At 41.5% G+C, this 23709-nt stretch overlaps 1 protein-coding gene across 3 annotated transcripts in view; it reads left to right on the forward strand.

The window, feature by feature from the left end:
• The window catches only part of ACOXL (acyl-CoA oxidase like), a 354745-nt gene that overhangs the window by 173038 nt on the left and 157998 nt on the right, over positions 1 to 23709 (forward strand). For all 3 annotated transcript variants that reach the window (XM_028117110.2, XM_028117111.2, XM_028117112.1), the window contains 2 exons: positions 1551 to 1667; positions 18075 to 18228. In XM_028117110.2, the coding sequence (XP_027972911.1) occupies positions 1551 to 1667; positions 18075 to 18228 (271 nt within the window). The remainder of the gene's footprint in view (positions 1 to 1550; positions 1668 to 18074; positions 18229 to 23709) is intronic.

The following is a 23709-nucleotide window of genomic DNA, read 5'->3' on the forward strand; positions in this document are numbered from 1 at the left end:
GAGGTTTCCCTACAGGCTGTCGGGCCTCATTGGGCGCCGTGCCCCACTGGCGTTGGAGAACGCTGGGACGGACCGAGGGCCAAGCTGGGGAGCGATCCTCAGGCAGGATGTGGACACCTTTCTGTGCGGAACTGCAGGGGGGATTTAGGTGGGCTGAAAGCAATGACCTGCCTGTGAATCCGACAGGAGCACCAGGGTTAGCGTTGCCTCCTTGTTGAGAATGTCCTTTTGAAATATGTCCTGGGATATTGCTCCCGTCCTATTAATTATGTCACAGACTTAAAAGCTGAATAATTAATGATCACGGGGCACTTGGAACAACCAACTGCGGGGTGGTTAGACTGTGCCTGGGGAAGTCTGTGCGCATAGACGACAAGCCTGCGCTCACAAAGCTCGAAAGCAGCCGCCCGTGGGTGTGCCTCTGGTCATGCGTGTCTTCACCCCCTCCCACCCACACAACAGGGACTATGAATTCTAGACATTGTATGCACTAAGAAGATCACGGTGTCCTTCTTTTAAGAACAAATAAAGACAATATTAAGGCATCAAGTTATGTTTAAGAAAGTCTATCAAATATAAACATTCTTAAGCATTGCTGTTTCCCATCTCTCCTTGTGAGGGATAGATAGATGTCCTCACTTCACTGGTGCCTGGAGCACGAGCCTGCTCTGCCTGTTGGATAACAGTACCGTGTGTACCCGTATGTGCATGCACCTGTGTGTGTGTGTGTTTACAGGCATGTGTGTGTGAGACCTTCTTTCAAAAATCAGTATGAAGGTCAGAGACGTTCAAAGATAGGAGGCTGCCAAGCCCAGCACTGTGGAGCCTCACAGGGTTGGGGAGGGGGTGACTTTCGACAGGCCCAGCCCTTTGCAGTCTGCTGCCAAGGGACTCCGGGAGATTAGTCCATGGGTGTTGCCTGTGGGGATAATCCCAGCCACTTCATGAACCGCTCTGAGGAAGGCCTCCATTCGCCCCGGTACCATTGCCTCAGAGCGAAATGCAGCCGCTGTTCCTAAAGCACAGGATTTAAGGCAGGATGTGAACACCTTTCTGTGCGGAACTGCAGGGGGGATTTAGGTGGGCTGAAAGTAATGACCTGCCTGTGAATCTGACAGGAGCACCGGGGTTAGCGTTGCCTCCTTGTTGAGAATGTCCTTTTGAAATATGTCCTAGGATATTGCTCCTGTCCTATTAATTATGTCACAAACTTAAAAGCTGAATAATTAATGATCATGGGGCACTTGGAACATAAAATGCCATGTAAATGTTAAGGAGTAAAAATTACTCTGTGTGTTAATTAAATAGATAGGCTGCTTTAAAAATATTCCATGGTGGGAAGATTAATTTCCAGAAGAGCTGAAAAGCTTTTTGTTGGACTGTCCTAAGAAACTTTTGATATCTAATTATCTTAACCACATTTTAGGAGACTCAGGCATTCTGTATCCTGAAGCATTTGAAAGGCAAATGGCTGCTTGACATGTTTAACTCAGGAAACAAAGTTGCCTATTGAATTTTGGTAAAAATTGTGTCTGCTTAATTCTCTCTAGCCGGAGGCAGTTTGGGCCTAAAGCCAAGGAAGAAGTCAAGATCATTGAGCACCAAACACAGACCCTTCGGCTGATGCCTCACCTGGCCACAGCTTTGGCCTTGACCTTCGCCAGCAGGTGAGTTGGCTCTCAGGGTTTGCTTTCTAAAGAGGAATGTGAGGTCCTGCTTGGCATTAATAAGGAGCGAGGAGAGAAGCAGGCAGGGGCTTTGTCTTCGAACTGGGAGCAGGAAAGGGTCTGTAGTTAAAATCTGATGCTCATGGGGTGCCTGGGTGGCTCAGTTGGTTAAGCGACTGCCTTCGGCTCAGGTCATGATCCTGGAGTCCCGGGATCAAGTCCCGCACAGCGGGCTCCCTCCTCAGCAGGGAGTCTGTTTCTCCCTCTGACCCTCCCCCCTTTCATGTGCTCTCTTTCTCTCAAATAAATAAATAAATAAAATTTAAAAAAAATCTGATGCTCAGGTTAAAAGTGATGTCCGAATCTATATCCAGGTAGATGGGACCCACAGAGAATTTGAGAAGCCTTGAACCAGGATTTCTCCACAGTTTCTGAAAGAAACAGACTTGGCTGTTAAAATTTCTCTACCTCTGACAAAGGTTTTAAAGATTTTATTTATTTATTTGACAGAGAGAGACACAGCGAGAGAGGGAACATAAGCAGGGGGAGTGGGAGAGGGAGAAGCAGGCTTCCCGCTGAGCAGGGAGCCCGATGCGGGGCTCGATCCCAGGACACTGAGATCATGACCTGAGCCGAAGGCAGACGCTTAACGACTGAGCCACCCAGGCATCCCTGACAAAGGTTTTAATTTAAAGTTTTCAAAAATAGGTCACGGTGTATACATGTGTAGGGAGGGAGGTAGGAGTCAGGCTATTGAATAAAATAGCGGCAATAGTACTATAAATTCACATGGAGCTTTGCATTTTATAGCAGGCTTCCATCTATGCCTCTCAGCTATTCTTCCTCAAAGCCTGGGGAAGTTGCCTGGGCAGTTGTGTGTCATCCCATCTTCTAACGATCAGAAAATTGGGGATTTGCCTAAGATCACAGGGCCTGGGAATAGATGCATTGGGAATATAACTCCAAACTTTGGACGCTTATCCTGTGTTCTTTCCTCCCTATGCAATCCTGCTTCATAGGGTATTAATTTCTGAGTAATTTAGAATTGGCATATGTCTGAAATTTACTGCACCGATGGCTAAGCTGGTGTCAGGGTTGATATAAGGAAGGTAATCAGGGAGGCCCTGCCAGTCTGGTGTGCTGCTGGCTTGTGGGGCTGCCTGGCTACGCTGGCCTGGCTGGGAGGGGCTTGGTTGGGCGCACCTCTGCACTCAAGCCTGGGATTCCAGGGTTCTCAAACAGCAAATCCTGCAGACTGAGCTTCAGGTAACACAAAGATCAATCTATCTAAGCCACCCAGAAGAAAATGTGAATCACTCATATCCAACCTCTTACTTAAAATATTTTTGAATGCTTTTTGAGATTGAATTAGCATATGGTAAAATGTACAGATTTTAGGGTATAGTTCAATGACAAGCATATACCCTTGTGTAACGAACACTCAAACCAAATATAAAACATTTCCATCTTTGCAGTTGGCCTTCACCTCACCGCCACAGCAGGGACAACTACCTTTGTGAGTTCTAGCCCCATAGCTTACTTTGGTCAATTCTTAAAATTCATGTAAATGGGAACACACAGTATGTATTTTTTGTCCACTTCATTTCATTCAACATAATGTCTTACTGTTCCTCAATGTTGTTGATACTTTGTTAATTTTTAGTGCTGAGTAGTAACATTGAATTAACCACAATTTTTTAATCCATTCTCCCAGGGCTGAACATTTGGGTTGTGTCTGGTCTTTTGGCTGCAGTGAAAAAGACACAGTGAATATTCTTGTACAAGTCTGTCATTTTTCTTAGGGTAAATACCTAGAGAGGACTTGCTGGGTAACTGGGTGTGTGTGTATGTCTAACTTTATAGAAACTGCCATTTTTCAGAGAGGTAGTACCATTTTATACTCATTTGAGCAATGCATGAGAGTTCTGGTTACTCGATAAACTGAGATATTTTAAGTATCTCAAAACTGTTACCAAAAAATCAGGTTGTATGAGTCATCAAGTCTGCTCTTATTCAAAATTGTCTTGGCTGTTTTAACTTGTCTGGGCACTTTGCATTTCCATATAAAATTTTGGACCTGCTTATCAGGTTTGTTTGTTTTTTTTAAACAAAAAGCCTGATTGTATTTGTGATTGCATGGAATCTATTAAGCAATTTGGCAGTGCTGGGTCTTTCAAATCCAGGAAGATGGTTTATCTCTCTATTTATACAGGAATTTAATTTTTCTTCACATATTTTATAGTTTACAGTGTAGGGATCTTTCACATTTTTTACTAAATTTATTCAAATGGAATTGCTTTTTAAAATTTAATTACCAATTGTTTCTTAACGTCATATAAAAATGTAATCGAATCTTTTATATTGACCTCCTATAGTCTCATAAATTCACTTATTAGATCTAGTATATTTTCTCTATATATAATCACATCACATGTACATGAAGAGAGTTTTACTTCTTCCTTGCCAATATTTATGCTTTTTAAAAATTCTTTTTTTTGTCTTGTTGGACTAAGACCTCCGTTACAATATTGAATAGCGATGGTGAGAGTGAACATCCTTATTTTGTTCCAGATTTTAGAGGATAAGCATTCAGTATATCCCCATTAAGTGTGAAAATTCACTGTAGGATTTTTGTGGGTGCCTTTTTTTTAAAGATTTTTTTATTTATTTTTTGACAGAGAGAGACACAGCGAGAGAGGGAACACAAGCAGGGGGAGTGGGAGAGGGAGAAGCAGGCTCCCTGTGGTCCAGGGAACCTGACGCGGGGCTCGATCCCAGGACTCTGGGATCATGACCTGAGCCGAAGGCAGACGCTTAACGATTGAGCCACCCAGGTGCCCTGTGGGTGCCTTTTACTAGGCCAAGGAAGTTCCCTTCTACTCCTAGTTGGCTGAATATTTTTATCATGGATGTTGGATTTTGACTTAATTTTTCCCTCTATTTAGCTGATCATGTGAGATTTCTTCATTCTATTAATGAAATGAGTTACATTGATTACTTTTCAAATGCTGAGGCTGATTTGCATTCTTTTAAATCCTTGGTCATAATGTATTATAATATTTTTATATTATTGGATACAAATTCGTAATGTTTGTATAAGGATTTTTGTGTTTGTACTTGTGAAGAATATAATTTTCTTTCCTTTGAGATGTCCTTATTAGGTTTTGGTATAAAGGTTATAACTGTCTTCATAATGTGACTAGGAAAGTGGTCCCTTCTCCTATGTTTTCTCAAGGAGTTTTTACAAGATTGGTATTATTTCTTAGATTTGGTAGTATTTACTAAGAAGCCATCTGGACCTTTTTTTTTTAATAGGAAGATTTTTGATTACTCTGTTAACTTCCTTAACAAATATGAATCTTAAGATTACCAAGTTCTTCTCTGTCAGTTTTGCTAATTTGTGTTTTTCCAGGAATTTGTCCTTTTCCTCTAATTTGTAAAAATGTATCTAAGTTGTTAATAATATTTCCTTATTATAATATTAGTATCTGTAGGAGCTGTAGTGATGACCCTTTTTATTCCTAATATAGTTTTTGGCTTTTTTTAGGGGTCAATTTTTCTAGACGTTTATCAGTTTTGTTAATCTTTTCAAATAATATACTTTTGTCTTGAATGCTTTTCTTACATTTTTGTCCATTTTCTGTTATTGATTTAATTTCTTGTCTTTATTATTTTCTCAGTTCTGTCTAGTTGGGGATTAATTTGCTTTCTTTTTCTAGCTTCTAGCTCATTGGTCTAAAACCTTTCTTTATAAAATAAAAATGTAGTATTAAAAAATTTCTGCTAACTTTGTTTTGTGTATTTTTAAGCTTTGTTATTTAACACCTTCAGATTTTGGGTTATTATGTCTTCTAGAGGAATTTAGCCTGTTATATTCATTAAATGTTTCTCTTTGTTTCTGGTAATTTTTTTTGTCTTGAAGTCTACTTTCTTTGCTATATTGTTATAACCCTACCAGTTTTCTAATGCCTAGTGTTTTCATGGTCTATCTTTTCCCACCCTTTTATTTTAACCGATCTGTCATTATATCAACCTACATGTGCCATTGTGAGATGTTTATAAATAACATATGGTGAGGTCCTGCTTTTTATCCAATTTGATAATCTTTTAATTTGGAATGTTAAGCTCATTTTTATTTACTGTAATTCCTAATAAGTCTACCATTTTGTTACTTGCTCTGTTCTGTCTTTTCTCGGTTTTTCATTTCCTCTTTCTTTTTCCTAGTGAATACTGTAAGTATTGTAATATGCATCATTATCTTGCCAGTACCCACCTTGAATTGGCATTATACCACTTTATAGATAATGTGAACTTGTAAGACTATAATTCTTTCTTTTGAGGGGGGTTATTGAGTATTTTTTTAGTATTTCATTTTATCTCTTGTCAGCTTTTACCTGTGTTTCTTTTTCCCAAGAATCTGGAGTATGTGTATTTAAGCTACTTAGGTGATTCTACTGAACAGAGCTGAGAATCACAGGAGCTTTTTGGGAAGCTTCTTAGTGTGACCTGGAAGTAAACTTCACTAACAGGTAAAAGGCAGTAATATTATATTATTACGAAGACTTAAAGTGGATCAAAATAACCTGATACAAAACCTGATAATTTTTCACTTGCATGGCAAAGGAAAATAAAACTCTTCTTTGAATTTTTTGCCCAATGGTTTATTTGTAACTATTACAAAGAGGCAAGAGTATCTACACATTGACTTCTTTGTCCACTATTCACAATCCATGACACAGGAAGTTAATAGACCACATAACAAAGAGTTACCCTATTTTCTACATTTATAAGTTTATATATATACACAATGCATCTTTATGTATGACAGAAGTGTGATATATACAGCATGTTTCCTTTTTCTTCAGCTCTCTTTAGTTTTTAGTTTGATTTAAGCTTAATTTACCTTGATTTTATAAGTGCAATATTGCTACTATTAGTAAACATTAAAGTTTCTCTTGATTTTAGGGAGATACCCTCCAAATGCCAACATCAGAGAAATAGAGAAGTCACAATTCTAGCCTAAGGTTTCAAGGGGAGAAATGAAAGGTGATTAATGGAAATTAATTAATAAACAGTCACGGAATCCTAAAAAAAAAAAAAAAATCACAGAATCCTTACCATGTGCCATGCAGGGGTAACACAGTACTGAACAGGACAGGGTCAGGTCCGCGCCTCATCAAGCTGTCAATCTAATTGACCCTAGGACCTTCCAGATTTTCCTGACCTTCACTGCCTTTGCACCCTCCGTGGTTTCTGGCCTTGCTCAGGGTCCCCATTGTGGTTCTGTTGCTCCTCCCTCTTTGTTTCTTTCTCTATCCCCCATTGCAGCAGGGGGTTGACCCACTGAAAACCTGGTTACTGGAATCTTCTGGAAGAAACACTTCATCGGGGGGAAGAGGTTTTCTGTGTCTTAAAACAAGCCCAGAGAGAAGCCGGTGTTTTCTGTGACATATTCTGGCTTCCCTGTTTCTCTCTAGTTTATAGCCCCAGTTGCCCCTTCGCTGACTTGTGAGGAAATAGTTCAATGAACCTGGTTGTAATGTGGCAAAATCTTATACTAAGTATACCTCTCCCCACTTCACACCCATTTTTTTAAAAAGGTTATCAGACCTTGCTTCTAGGCCCCACCTCCAAATTCCCAAGGGCATAGTGCTGCCAATCAACTGGCTTCAAGGGTCAGGGTCTGGGTAACCTCAACTTTGATGAAGTAGATGTTTATTCAATGTGCTGGGTCCTCCTCAAGCACAGAGAAATACTCATAAGAGTAGTCTAGACTTTAAGTGTATGGGTCTGGAGTTAGGTGAGCAAGAAAAACAGACCACCAGCTAGGTCGGCTGGCCCTGCCTTTCCTCCCTTCTAATGTGATAAAACATGAATAGTTAGACTTTGCTTCATGGTTAAAAGCAGGTAATAGAAATGAGGTGGGATGGCTTCTTCCAGGGCACATGTGTTTATGTATTCAGTAACTACAGGGTACCTTGCTAGTAGGTTTACCAGGTAAAATACAGTCGCTCAAGTTTGAATTTTAGATGCCCAATGGACAATTTTTTAGTCTAAGTATATCCCAATACTTAAACTAGAAATTATGCACTGTTTATCTGAAATTCATATTTAAACGGGTATCCTCTGTTTCTGTTTGTCAAATCTGGTGGCCCTGCTCACTAGGCTAGTGCTGGAGTCAGACATGGTCCCTACCACATGGGGCATGCAGTGCCTTCTCTGGGGCTTGGCAGTAGCAGGTCGGCAGGCTACTCACCCTCGTCTTTATCCCCTTTCTTCCCAATTGCCTCCGTAGGCCTGGAGACAGGGAGGACCTGCTAGCCCCTATAGTGAGCCCAACCAACCCCACTCTGCATCACTCACATTGTCTTGCCTTTAACAAGGAGGGAAGGAAACTTGATGTCTTTTGGGGCTTGTTCAGTCCAGGAAGGGATGGGACCCTTCTCCCCACCGGCGGCTCAGCTCCTGGGCAGTGGGACTGACTGATGAAGTAAGGGCTGGCGTGGTGAAAGCCTCTGAGAAAAATGATGGGCTCCTGAGGAGCCTACCAGGACTTTTCTCCCTGCCCACCCCCCCCCCCCCAGAGTTGGCAGACACGTCTCCTCCTCCCTTTATTACATGACCATTGTGTCAAGCACCTTCCAGGCCCTGAGGGCTCAGCAGCCAACAGTCCTGCCTGAGTGGCGCCTGTGACTGGGTAGGATTCCTGTTTTCTGCCTTTGGCCATGGGTGCCACCCTTCGGTTTCTTGTTAACCTCTTCCCCTGGGGCCCGGGATATCCAAGACCTGCTTCCCACTGCTGAGTGCCGATGGTGCCCTGCATACTTCCTGGCTCAGGGGCATCCCGGTGGGCACTTGGCATGTGGGTCTTGCTGGACGTGTATCCTGCACTGCCCGGGTCATGCCCTCTATGTTCTTATCCATTGACTGTGATGGTAGAACGCCTCCTGTTGTGGCCATTAGTGCTCAGTAAGTGTTGGTTGTTGTTGCTTGCCATCACCCCGGGGACTCAATTGTCCTACCCCCACCCCACCAATTACTACATTCTGGAAAGTTTGTCTCCTGCGTGGAGATTACTCAAGGCCCTCCCTCCTTCGTGCCTCACCTGGGCCCTACCCAGCTCCCCTTCATGCGCCCGGCCCCTCACAGGGGCAGGTCCTCATCAAACCCATCCTCCACAAGCAACCACACTTAAATAGAATCTGAACTCCCACTTGACTGCTGGGACCCTCCCAGGGCCTCCCAGCGTCTTCTGTACTGGGTAAACTTAAGCTCCCTCCGCGGCCTTGGATCACCTTCTTCTGCCTGGCCCCTGACAACCTCCACTCCACCTCTGTGTCTTCTCGTCTCCATGTTGAGCTCTGTACTCAGCCCCTGCCCTACTTCGGCTTTCCTCACAAGCAGCCTCCCCACCTTGTCTCCACATGCATCTCTCACATCTTTGTCTTCCTTCCCCTGACAGCTCCTAGTCATCTTTTGAGATCTAGTTCAGGATGTCATCTCCTCCAAGATACCTTCTCTGAGTCTCTCCTAGAATAAGGAGCTCCCTGATAAGCTTCTTGCTGCAGCCAGGCCCCTCTTATCATTGTACTGTTACCCTTGGATTATGGTTGTGAATTCTTTGTGCATAGAAATTGTGGATCCTTAATTTGGCATCTCCACATCTAAGAGTGCCTGGCTCTCTGCACGGGTTGCTTCAACTGACCCGAATGAAATTGTCTTGTGTCATTACATCGCACTTGGCCATGACGTTGCTTGGAGCTTTGCTTCCAAACTTTCTGTTGGTCCCTGAAGCAGAAGTTCCATGATGTGAAGGAGTTCGTCCAAGAGCTAGCTGGTCAGGGTAGTTGGTAGCTGATACCTCTCGTGGGAATCATTTAGTGGAATTTGCTACAAAAATGAACTTCCTAGCTTTTTAATGTCAGTATTTTAAGTGTACCAGCCAAAAGGAATATTTTGGGTCTGCCTTGCCTCTTATTTATTCCAGGTCAAATGGGTAGCTGAGGCAGCCCAGGCTGGGTTCTGGGCCAGGAGGGGCCATAGCACCGTCACTGTTAGCTTTCAGTTGGATTTAGTCATTGTCTCTGGCAATCTCTTTTTACCCAACATCTTTAAGAATGAAATTTCAACAATAACTAACACATATCCAATTGCTTATCATGTATCACACACTGTCCTTAATAACTTCTTTTTTTTAATTTTATTTTATTATGTTATGTTAATCACCATGCAATACATCATTAGTTTGGTGATCCATGCTTCATTGTTTTCATATAATACCCAGTGCTCCATGCAGTACGTGCCCTCCTTAATACCCATCACCGGGCTAACCAGTCCCCCCTCTCCCTTCCCCTCTAAAACCCTGTTTGTTTCTCCGAGTCCACAGTCTCTCATGGTTCATCTCTCCCTCCGATTTCCCCCCCATTTCTCCCTTCCTTCTCCTAATGTCCTCCATGCTGTTCCTTATGTTCCACGAATAAGTGAAACCATATGGTAATTGACTTTCTCTGCGTGCAGAGAAATAAATTGGCTTTAAGAAAGCCAATTTCACTTAGCATCATCTCCTCCACTCCCACCCATGTTGATGTAAAAGTTGGGTATTCATCCTCTCTGATGGCTGAGTAATATTCCATTGTATCTATGGACCACATCTGCTTTATCCATTCATCTGTTGAAGGGCATCTCAGCTCTTTGCACAGTTTGGCTATTGCGGACATTGCTGCTATGAACACTGGGGTGCATATGGCCCTTCTTTTCACTACATCTGTGTCTTTGGTAGGAGTGTCTTTAGTAACTTCTTTAACACTGCAAGACAACTCACCAAGTTTTTTTTTGTTTTGTTTTGTTTTTTTTAAAGATTTTATTTATTTATTTGAGAGAGAGAGAATGAGAGATAGAGAGCACGAAAGGGAAGAGGGTCAGAGGGAGAAGCAGACTCCCCGCTGAGCAGGGAGCCCGATGTGGGACTCGATCCCGGGACTCCAGGATCATGACCCGAGCCGAAGGCAGTCGCTTAAACAACTGAGCCACCCAGGCGCCCTTCTCTTTGTTTTTTAAGTGATGTTTCCATAGCACCTAGAACTGCGCCTGGCACAAAGTAAGATTTCATTGATATTTATGGAATAAATGAATGGACAGAATGACACTTCATGGCTTCAAAAACTCACCAAAGTCCTGTCCCTGTCAAAGAATGGAGTTCAGGATGGGTAAGGAATTAAGATGTTCCTTAGCAAATGAACACCAGCATTTGTGCATTGAACTGTGTTTTTAATATAATCCTGAAATCTTATTGCCCAAAAGTCTTACTTGCTGTTTTTATGTAAAGCAGAATTTTGTAAATTGAATCCTGCCCTCTCACTGACTTAACAGTTTTAGAGATACTCTATCTGCATTTCTCCTGAATCTTACCCTGAGGGTGGGTTCTAATAATTCAAGTGGATGCAACCTGTAAACAAATACCTCACATTTCTAGAGGCATTGCCTATAAAATAAACATATTTAGAAATGAATAATTTTTCCACAGAATCCTGAAATCTTAATTTATCTTCTGGGTCACTTTGAGTTTCTTATATCAGATTTTCCTAAGATATGTACCTTCTGGACTTTAACATACCCTGCATACAGAAGGCTTCTCAGTTCCTCTTTGCAAGGAGACGTGGGGTATGATAAAGAATAAGAGTCACTGGGGACCCCTCTCTGTCTGGCAGAGGGAGGCTCTCCCTCAGCAGGGCCCATGTCCTGTGAGTTTTAAGTAAAATCACAGGCCAGCATTGCAAAGAAATCTCACCAGACCTCTGCTAGGAGAAAGTCTCATGAGTCTTTCTTTTCTTAAAGCCAATTTATTTCTTATTTCTCACCCATTTCTACCCTAGACAAGGTCTAGGGCTGTGTGTCAGCAGGGAGTCATATATACATTTTTTTAAATGGTCAGCTCTGAGATTCTCTGAGAATCATTGTATGGCAGTCGCAGTCCAGGACATGGGTAATGGTACCATAGCATAGATTGAGAATGCTATAAACTTTCTCAGGGCACTGGCACATTATTTGTCATGAAAAGGACATGATGTTTAGGACTAGAGAGTCCTGGGTTTGAATCCTAGCTCTGTCCTGCTCTGGGAGACCTTGACTTAGGTGTGTAATCTCACCTGGACCTCTGTTTCCCCACCTGTAAAGTGGGGATATGATTTCCTATTTCATGGGGTTGTCATAAGGATGAAATTAGATGATAAATGCAGAAGCTCTTTGCTTGTAGTAGTTGCTCAATACAATTCAGTTTTTCTTCATCTAAGTGCCAGTTAAACAAATGATGGTTTCCCTGTTTTTCCATTTGTCCCAACTCAATGGTTTCATTTATGAGGTTTGATAGCAGACTTGCCTATTTGCTATAGAATGAGGCCCAGTGCAACAACTTTTGCATGTTTGGGTTTCATTAAGGAAACAAGGATATTCAGACATTGCAAGATTATCCTATGGATGGAAACAGGTAAATAAATACCTTGAGCCAAAATTGATTTTGTCATTAAGGAAATGAAAAGGCAAGCCACAGAATGGGAGGAAACGTTTGCAATACATATATCTGACACTGGGATATTATCTAGAATATGCAGTAACACTGAAAATACAATTCAACTAAAAATTAGCTGAGCAAGCCAATAGAATATGCACAAAAGATTCGGGTGGACACTTGACAAAAGAAAATATATGAATGATCAGCCAAGGCATACATGAAAAGATGCTAGTTATCAGGGAAATGCAAATTCAAACCATGAAGAGACACGATTACATATCCAATAGATTGACTAATGTTAAAAAGACCAATTATTGGCAGACGTGGGAACAACTAGAACTCTCCTACACTGCGGGTAGGAATGTAAAATTGCATAACCACTTCGGAAAACTGGCAGTTTCTTAAAAAGTTAAAAATATATCTACCGTATGACCCAGTCACTTCCCTCCTACATATTTACTGAAGGAAAATAAAGACATATGTCTCCTCTAAGATTTTTACATGAATTTCCATAGTGTTTTCTTTGTAATAGCCCTAAACTGGAAACAAGCAAAATGTTCATCAACAGTGAATGCAAAAATGAAGTGTAATATATGCGTTGCATAGAATGGAATTCTAGTCAGCAGTAAAAAGGAACTGCTACTAATACATGCTACAGTATGGATGAATCTTCAAAACAATGTGCTGATGGAGAGAAGCAAGACATAACATACTGTATAATCTTATTTACATAAAATGTAAACTAATCTCTAGTAACAAACAGTGGGTTAGTGGTTGACTGGAGATGAGGATCAATCAAGGAAGGGATCGACTGTAAAAAGGCATGAGACATTTTTTGGAAGGTATTGGAAAGGTTCTGTAGCTGGATTCTAATATTATTCTCATGGGTATGTACAGTTGTCAAAATTCGTTAAATGGCATGCTTTGAATGAATGCAGTCTGTTGTAAAATAAATTATCTTCAATAATGTTGATAAGGTAAAAAGATAAATTGTTTATTTAAAGCAAAAATAACAATGAATTTTATAACATATGTAGAAGATATAGATAGATAGGTAGATAGATATTAAATAATTTCAACAGTAGCACCGTGGATGGGAGAATGAAATGGAAGTGTATTGTTGTATTATTGTAAGGTTCTTTGATTATCTGAGAAGTGGTATAACATTATTTGAAGGAAGAACATGTTAGGTTAAAGATGCATATTTTAGACCATAAAAATCACTAGAAAACATAAAAGTAACATAGCTAAAACTCTAACAGTGGAATACTAAAACCTAAGCAATTGATCAAAAGAAGACAGGAGCAGAAGGAAAAGAGAACAAAGAACATATGGGATAAATAGAGAGGAAAACTGCAAGATAATAGTTTCAAACTCAATCATGTTGATAATTACATTAGGTGTAAATGCTTTAAACACTCCTATTTAATTAGCTGATTGTCAGACATGATAAAAAAATCAAGACTGAACTAGATGCTTGCTATAAGAAACCCACCTAAAATATAAAGACAAATAGATTAAAAGTGTGAGAATAAAACCTTTACACCTGCGAACACTAACCATAAGAGAGCTTGAGTGGATATGTTAATATTAGATAAAGTAGACTTCAGAAAAAAGAATATCAACAGAGATAAAGAGGAACATTTCATAACGACAAAGCAGTCTACTCATCAGAAAGACATAACAATCTAAATGTTCATGGTCTCACAAAATGGCCTCAAAATACATGAAGCAAAAATGGAAAGTATTGAAAGGAGAAATTAACAAATCCAAAATTATAGTTGCGAACATCAGTCATTCTCTTTGAGTAATTGATATAATAAGTAGTAATTGATATAATAAACAGTAATGATATAAAAGATATGAACATTACTAATGAACTTGACTTAAAAGAAATTTATAGGGGAGGGGAGTGGGGGGATGGGTTAGCCTGGTGATGGGTATTAAAGAGGGCACGTTCCACATGGAGCACTGGGTGTTGTACACAAACAACGAATCATGGAACACTACATCGAAAACTAATGATGTAATGTATCGTGATTAACATAACAATAAAAAATTAAAGAAAAAAGGAAAAAAAGAAATTTATAGAATATCCCAACAACAGCAGAATGCACATTCTTTTCTTATTTTATTTAAGTATAATTAACATACAGTGTTATATTAGTCTCAGGTGTACAATATATGTATGATTCAACAATTCTATACATTTCTCAGTGCTCATCAAGATAAGCATACTCTTAATCCCCTTTACCTATTTTATTCATCCCCCCAGCCATCTCCCCTTTGGTAACCACCAGATTGTTTTCTATAGTTAAGAGTCTGTTTTTTTTTTTTTTTTGTCTTTTTTTTCTTTGTTCACTTGTTTTACTTCTTAAATTCTACATATGAATGAAATCATATGGGATATATCTTTCTCTGACAACAGTTTACTAAGCATTAAACCCTCTGGGTCCATCCATCTTCTTGCAAATGGTGAGATTTCATTCTTTTTACGGCTGAATAATATTCCATTTTATATATATACACTACATCTTCTTTATCCATTCATCTATTGATGGATGCCTTTGTTGCTTCCATATCTTGGCTATTGTAAATAATGCTGCAGTAAACTCAGGGGTGCATATATCTTTTTGAATTAGTGTTTTCATTTTCTTTGGATAAATGCCCAGTAGTGGAATTATTGCATCATATGGTATTCCTATTTTTATTTTTTGAGGGGCTGCCATACTGTTTTCCACAGTGGTTGCACGAATTTGCATTCTCACAAACATTGCACAAGAGTTCCTTTTTCTCCCCGTCCTTGCCAACACTTGCTATTTCTTATGTTTTTTTATTTTAGCCATAATGACAGGTGTATAGTGATATCTCATTGTGGTTGTGATTTGCATTTTCCTGATGATTTTTGATGCTGAGTGTCCTCTCATCTGTTTGTTAGCCTTCTGTATGCCTTTTTTGGAAAAATACCTGTTCCTTTCAAGTGCACATAGAACATTTATCAAGACAGACCATGTAAATTTAAAGGATTGAAATCATACAAAGTATGTTTTCTGATTAGAATGAAATTAGAAATTAATAACAAAAACATCTGGGATAATACCATATATTAGGAAACTAGACAACACACATAATTTGTAGGTCAAAGGGGAAGTCTCAAGGGAAATTAGAAAATATTTTGAACAAAATGAAAATGAAACAACATATCAGAATTTGTGGTGTACAGCTAAACCAGTTCTTAGAGGAAAAATTAAAATACTTATATTAGAAAAGGAGAAAAGTAGAAAATCAATGGTGTAAATTTCCATTTTAAGAAGCTAGTAATGGATATAAGAATTGATATAATAAACAGTAATGATATAAAAGATATGAACATTGAACAAAATGAAAATGAAACAACATATCAGAATTTGTGGTGTACAGCTAAACCAGTTCTTAGAGGAAAAAATAAAATACTTACATTAGAAAAGGAGAAAAGTAGAAAATCAACGGTGTAAATTTCCATTTTAATAAGTAGTAATTGATATAATAAACAATAATGATATAAAAGATATGAACATTACTAATGAACTTGACTTAAAAAATTTATAGAATATTCTATCCAACAACAGCAGAATGCACATTATTTTCTTTTCTTATTTTATTTATTTTATTTAAGTATAATTAACATACAGTGTTACATTAGTCTCAGGTGGAACAAGGAACAAATCAAATTCAAATCAAGAAGAAAGAATAATAAAAATGAAAGCAGAAATCACTGAAATAAGAAATAGCCAAAAAATAAACATAATTAAGCCAAAAATTATTTTTTCCTTCAAAAAATAGATAAAATTGATAAACCTTCAGCTAGATTAATTAAGAAAAAAGACACACAAATGATCAGCATCTGGAATAAATGAGAGGACATCACTACAGATCCTACAGCAGGATCCTACAGTATCCTTTCAAATGGATTGAAAGGATAAAATTAAATACTATGGTTATTATTATTGATATAATGTCAACGTAATGCCAATATATTTTACAATATATATGAAATAGAAAATTTCATGAAAGACATGTTACCAAAAGTGACTGAAAAAGAACTGGAAAATCTAATGACATTGCTGGTGAAATATACCAAATACTTAAGAAAAGAAAACATACTAACCTTACACAAACTTTCTCATAAATGAAGAAGGGAAAACTTCCTAATTCATTTTAGGAGCATTACCTTGACACCAAAAACCAGGGAAAGACATTATGAGACCACTATCCCTTGTGAACAAAATGTTAGTAGATCACATACAGTGTATTTTACTCTATACAGTGATCAAGTGGTGTTTATCCCAGGAATGTTAGGCTTGTGTAATGTTTGAAAATCAATCTATATGATTTGTCATATTAACATTATAAAGGAGAAACATCATATAATCATCTCAATAGATGGCACTCAATTGATAGAGAACAGTCAATGAATCAACACCTCTAACTGCCACTACTCTTATCAATCTCCAGAGTCTGAAGCTTCAGTTGAGAAGACCAGAAAGGCCATACTTCATGGTACTTTCCATGAGTTTGAGGTGCTTAGAGGAAAGTACCCAGCTCAGTGTGTTTACCACCCTTGATCAGAGGCCAGTCCTGGAATTTGGTAGAGCATAGTGAGAAAGAGTTCACTAAAGCTTTTATCCCCAGCAGTTGTTATAAATGATAACTCATTTTAAGAGACTTTAAAAACAAGCTCTATAAGAAATTGTTCAGAAGGCAGAGAGAGGGAAACCTGTACCTTCCATTATAGTATTTTGAAACATGGCAAAGAAGAAAACCAGAACTGAGGGGGTGTGCATGCAGATGGAGGGAGGCCCATAGACATTGTGCTGCATAGTAGTCGTGGTCATAGGTGGCTGAGAGATGAAGGAAAATGGTGAATCTTACCACTTTGAAGGAAGAAGTTAATTCCTATCTGTATACATTTCTATTGGTGCTATAAGTAATTGCCACAAACTTGGTGGCTTAAAATAACACAAATTTGTTATCTTACAGTTCTGGAGATCAGAAGTCCAAAATAGGTCTCAATGATGAAAAATCAGTGTCAGCAGGGCTGCATTCCTTTTGGAAGCTCTAGGGGAGAATTGACTCCTTGCATTTTCTAGCTTCTGGAGGCTCCCTCATTACTTGGCTTGTGGCTCCTTCATCCATTTCAAAGCCAGCAATGGCTGGTTGAGTCTCATGCTGCATCTCCCTGACTACTTTATTGTCCCATCTCCTTCTCCTGACTCCCTCACACTTACAGGGACCCTTGTGATTACATTTGGGCTCCCGGATGATCCAGGGTAATCTCTCAATTGCAAGATCCTAGATTTAATCACATCTGAAAAAAATCCCCTCTGTCATGTGGGGTAACATATTCTCAGGTTTCAGGGATGAGGACCTGGTCATCTTTGGGGGCCACTATTCTGCCTAGCACACTTTCAACGGAAGTAGAATCCGAAAAATTAAAAAGATATATAAGAGACATGTAAAACATTTTTGTGCAAAGGGAAGAGGGAAATAGTTTGGAATATGATCTTATATGGTAGACGACAGCAGGGAGGGAGTTACACTGAGTGCCCATTTTTTGTCGGGTCAAGGGCTGTTTGAAGACAGATGCCAACGTGAGCAATAGGGCCTCTGAGGGGCTGGCAGAAAAGTAAGCCTGGACGGAAAGCAAGGGAGAAGTTTTCTAAGGGGCAGATGGCGTGGTGGAGCCTCACGGCGGCAGGGTGCAGGGTGACAGTTCTGAAGGGCACATGGAGACTTTGGTAGCATCTGAGGAAGGAGCAGGTGTCACCCTGGGCTTGTCTCAGACGCGCCTGCGCCATGGTTCCTGGGGGTGGGGGTGGGGGCACTGCTGCATCCCTCACACGTCTGCGCTCCTCTCGCAGGTATGCCGGGGTCCTTCTGGATGAGGACATCTTCCGTGGGAAGGAGCTTGTGGACAGTCGCCCGCTGCAGGCGCTGGTGGCGGGGCTGAAGGCCTACAGTACCTGGGAGAACGTCAGCTGCCTGCAGGACTGCCGCGAGTGCACAGGAGGCATGGTGAGCCCCACAGGCCCCAGAGGCGCCAGCCCCCCAGGTCCCCCTGCTGTAGCTAGTGCGAGGCCAGCACTCTGTGCCCGCGAGCAGGGCATCAGCTTCAGGCAGAAACCCGTTGTCTTCATAACCCTGGGTGCATCACCTAGCCTTGCGATCCGTGCGTCTGCCTCCTACCATGCTGCGAGGACTGATGGGGACCACTATGTTTGTAAAATGCTAGCCCCCATGGCCTGGCCCGTGGAGACCTGCAGTAAATGTCATTAAACTTGGTGGTGGCTGTTGTTGACAGTATGGGTAAGGACAGTATGAGGGTCAGATGATGAAAGCACTTCTCCAATGTTTGAATCCCTTGGGAAGAATGCAGGAAATGACCCCAGGGGTGTCCAGCCCCAGGAAGAAGGCAGACAGGGATGTGCCAAGCATTTGGAGACTGCTCAGTGTGTCCCCAGCACTGGACCTCAGACTGGATTGTGCAGTGAGGGGCACAAGGTGTGAGAAATCTGACTTTGAGTCACTGGAGAGTTGAGGGGGACTCTGAGAAGAGCTGGAATCTGTGCCCAATTCCCCCACAACCTGAGAGCAGAGGCCCCTGCAAGATACAGAAAACAGGATTTGGAGAGTCTCTGCATCCTTACGGGGGCTCGGAGCTGGTTAGAAGGGGAACCCACGTGGGGTCTGTGACAGCATAGCGGGTGGGGTGTGGGGTTGTGGATCTGTGATGCAATAGCATGGCAGGGCTATGGGGATCAGCTGTGGTGGCAACTGGGGTTCATCCCCAGATGACAGCCCTGCATTGGTGACCCCCCGGGACTACACTGCTTCATTGGCATGTGGGCTGGATGCAGGCACTGCTGGAGCCTCCAAAAGACGTTTCCTGGAGGAAGGAGGGAAGAAGGAGCCCCTGTTGGGGTTTTGGCCTGAGTTTGATCCTGAACTTGGCTGAATATTGTCCTATAAACAGCAGCCCTGAACCTGCAGGGGAGGATGACAAGTTTTAGCCTCAGTGCGAAGGGGTCAAGGGCAAGTTAGGGCAGTGGTAGAAAATAAAAGGGGAAGGGGAAGTTTCCAGAAAGTCTGCCCTGCCTCTCTGTATCAGAGCTAGGGCCTATGGAGGGGTGAGGAGTGAGGGATGAAGGGCAAAGAATGAGGAAGGGCTGGGCCTTCACAATAGGCACAGCCCTAGAGTTTCTCCAACGTGAACAATATGCACGAGGGCCTCCTGTGAAAGCCAGTGTGATCATTTCTCACCTGTGATCATTTCTCAGGTATAATATCACCTGAAAGTAGGTGGCTAAGTAAAGATGTACCCATGATACAGGGAGGCCTAGTAAGGTGTGCACTCTGTGTCCGTGACGATGGTGGGGGTGATAGTGGTGGACATGCCTGCTTTGCTCCTGTGGATGTTGTGTGGGAGTCCACATGGAAGGAAAGAGAATGCAGAACAAAGTAACAGCTAGCACTGGGGTACAGCTGGGCCAGGAGCTGAGCTCCTCTGAGGCAGCCAGGTGCTGTGGCTCATCATGACTTTCCTTAGTGCACTGGCAAGGTGGGAGGCTCCTGCCACGTGGCTGGTTTCCACCTGTAGCTCCAGGAAGGCGGTTATCTCTTGGAACAGGAGTTTGCTGGCAGCAGTTAGGAACAGAACTCAGGGATTCTGGGGTCGAACAAGAAAGTTTAGGTTAGCTGGTGGGAGGTAAGACCGGAAGTGACCCCTCAGGCAGAGGTAGCCCACATAGGGGAGGGTTGGGGTTCTGTTGGGGGTGCTGAGCCGATGCAGATATTGTGGCTTCTGACAGATGACTCAACCCGAGGGTGTGCTCAAAACCACCTGTGGTCCTCTCATCTTCCTCCCTTGGCTCATGCCCTTTGATTCATTTCATGGGCTGACATGGCCAGTGGTCTCCTGCCCCTGGGCTTTCATACCCTCCCAGATGACCTGATGGGCAGACGGGATGGTGGACAGATGGACTGATGGCAAATAGGATGGTGGATAGACAGATTGGTTGATTGAATTGTTGCCCTGTGCATTCATTATCTCTGATAATTTAGTTTCACTGGAATGTTACTAATTTGGCTCTTTGGGATTTAAGACTGTGTATTTGAAAATGGGAAAGGGAGAAAGGCTGCTAAATGTCTTGCAGGCATTGACACTTAACAAAAGTGATCAGTTCTTCCTGTCTGCTTAGCTTATCTCGGGCCGGAGAGGAAGATTCAAGACACAGCAGCCTCCAGCGTTTGGTCTAGGCAAGAATTCAGCATCCCAGCGTTGTTGCTCTTAAACTGTTCTGGGCAAACCTTTGGATTCTGAGGTTCTTTCTCTCCACATTGAATGTTTCCATAGCAGTTGGTTGTCTATTTTAATAATATTATCACTGTGTGTCAGGAAACCATGAGAAAGTCCTAGGTTGGCTCTTGCTACAGAAGCTTCCTCGATTGTTGCTTTCTTTGGGTGATGGGTTGAATGTCGCAAGAGTGACATTTGGTTGCTAAAAGAACATAGTGCTAAAAGAAGCATGGTCTGTCACTTTTTGTGCATAAAGCCTGGGGTAAATGAGATCTCATACAAACTTTTTTTTCCAAAATTAGATCATCAAGTGAACAATACTGGTTGGAACTTAACATAATTCATGTTTGTGCAAGCACATCATTGCCTTAGTGACTGCTGATGAAGGGTCATTGTTCAGTGTTTCTAAGTTCTGTCTGTGTGTGGAGCAGTGTGCAAGGTACATGCTCCCTGACCTGAGGGCCGGATAATGCGAGGGCGGACACCATACATTGTGCATGGAATGGGGTGGCCCTAAGAGTTCAGTGAAATGAACATTCGGGGACTCCCACTCTGACCAGGTTGAAGTTACATGAATTTACCCTCCTGACTAAAATAGCAAGACACTGGACATCAGGCAGTGAGAGTGAGGAAATTAATTAAATTAATTAAATTAATTAAATGAGCCTTACATTTGTCCCAGTTTACTACCTCGAGAGTTTCCACACCATGCCTTAGGAGGGGCAACTGAGGCAGAGCCCGGTGAACTCCCTGATTTGAAGACATGACGCTGAGAGTCGAGGGAGACCAACGCACCTGGAATCCACAGGGTAGCGTAGGAGACAGAAGAGAACTGGTTGGTCAGAGAGAGAGCTCAGGCATCTGCAGTGGCCCCCTTCAAACATCCAGCTGAGCACTGACTGTTGCATGTGTGTGAGGGAGAGAATCCCCTGGAAGGAGTGGAGGGAACAGTATGTGGTCCTCACATGGGCCTGGGAAGAGTGCCTTTTCCCACAAGCCAGTCTGGAATACTTTAAGACTCAGCCTGAGGATAAAAGAAACGTTATGTATGAAAGAACAAAGTTAAGGATGACAGCACATTTCTCTTTGGGAAAAAAAAAAATTAAAACGAGAAGTGGAGCAACATTTTAAAAAGTATTAAAGGAAAAAAATCAAGAGAAAATTCTATACTCTGAAAAATTATGTTTCAAAAAAAAAAAGGTGATAACAAAGACGTGTTTGGACTTGCCAAAGTTGAAAGGTTTCATCACCAGCAGACTTTCACTGTAAGAAATATTAAAGGAAACTCTTCACACAGAGGGAAAATGATATCAGATAGAAATATGGATCTGCACAAAACAATGAAAAGCACCAAAAATAGTTTTTTTTTTTAAAGATTTTATTTATTTATTTTAGAGAGAGAGGGAGAGCACAGCAGGGGGGCGGGACAGAGGGAGAGAGAGAATTTCAAGCAGACCCCACACTGAGTGGGGAGCCTGACTTGGGGCTCGATCTCATGATCCTGAGATCATGACCTGAGCCCAAATCAAGAGTCAGTTGCTTAACCAACTGAGCCACCCAGGTGCTCCATAACTTTCTCAATATATAAGATTTTTCTTAGTATTTAAATTTCTTTAAAAGTTAACTGAGGTGTGCCTGGGCCACTCGGTCAGTTAGTGTCCAACTCTCGATTTCTGCTCAGGTCATGATCTCAGTGTTGTGAAATGGAGCCCCAAGTTGAGCTCTGTGCTTAGAGGGGTGTCTACTTGAGAGTCTCTCCCTGTCCCTCTGGCCCTCCCCCCACTCCTGCTCATGCACACACACTCTCTCTCTCTCAAATAAATAAATAAATCTTTAAAAAAATACGTAATTGACTCTCAACAAAAATAATAGCAATGTAGAGTGAGTTTTATAACATGTATAAAAATAAAATGTATGACAATAATCACATAAAGACCAGAAGGGGAGAAAAGGAAGTGTACTTTTGTAAGGTTCTTATGCTACACCTGACGTGGTATAATATCACCTGAAAGTAGACTGTGGGAAGTTGAAGATTTATACTATAAACCCTAAAGCTACCACTAAAATAATACAACAAGGAGTTATAAGCCAGCGTAGGAGGTAACATGGAATTCAGCAATACTAAGTTAATCCGAAAGAAAGCAGGAGAAGAAGAAGTAGCGGAGAATGAAGAGATTGTTCAAATAAAAAACAAATAGCCATATGGTAGATATAAACCAAACCATGTTCATAAATGCTTTAAATGCAAATACCCCAATTAAAATCAGAGATTGCCAGGTTGGAAAAAAAGCAAGACCCAACTACATGCATACAAGAAACACACTTCGAATATAAAGACTCAAAGAGGCTAAAAGTAAAAGGATGGAAAGAGATATGCCATGCTCACACTAATCAGAAGAAAGCTGGAGTGACTATTACTATCAGACAAAGCAGATTTCAGAGCCAAGAATATTGCCCGGGATAAATAAGTCCATCTCATAATGACAAGGGGGCCAATTCGAGAGGATATAATAATCCTCAGCCTAATAACAACCTTAGCAGATTAACGGTAAGCAGGTTAATAACAACTTTAGCTACTTTGGTTATCCCCACTTTGCAGATGAGGAAACGGGGGTTCAGAGCAGTTGGTCATCTGACCCCAGAGTCCATGCTGACATGGTGAAGCTATGCCCCGAGGAGGAGTGGGAAATCACACTGAGGTGTCTGGGAGGCTCTCCAAGGAGATGAAGCTCACCTTCACTGTGTGGAATGAACAGAGAGCACTGGGTGAGTGGGACCCCAGTGCACCCTGCATTCGCACACAGGTCCTACTTCAGTTTAACAAGCCTCCTGATGTTACGAGGCCCACACTTAACCAAAGATGAGGTCTGAACTCCGGGGGGGCTTAGTGCCTCTGGGACTTCAGACCTGCCTTTCCAACGGATTCTTCATGCCTAAGAAAGGCAGTCTCTTCCCATGTCCGACATAGCATATGCAGGGGCCCAGGATCCAGGGGCTGCGGGGTCTCTTTGCTTTTTATTTGTTTTAGTTAACAGTCATAAAGGATTTTCTATAAATGTAGGCACCTTTTTAAGTGCTTTACATATAGTAACTTAGCTAACTCCAAGTTAGATGAGTACTGTTATCAGACTTCCTTTTCAAAGGAGGAAACTGAGGCCAGAAAGAGATTAAATAGCTGGCCCAAGGTTAAGGGGCTAAAA

The sequence above is a fragment of the Eumetopias jubatus genome, unplaced genomic scaffold (genome assembly GCF_037043125.1).
Source record: "Eumetopias jubatus isolate StellerSeaLion01/CBP00866 unplaced genomic scaffold, mEumJub1_p1.0 scaffold_9, whole genome shotgun sequence".
Classification (NCBI taxonomy): Eukaryota; Metazoa; Chordata; class Mammalia; order Carnivora; family Otariidae; genus Eumetopias; species Eumetopias jubatus.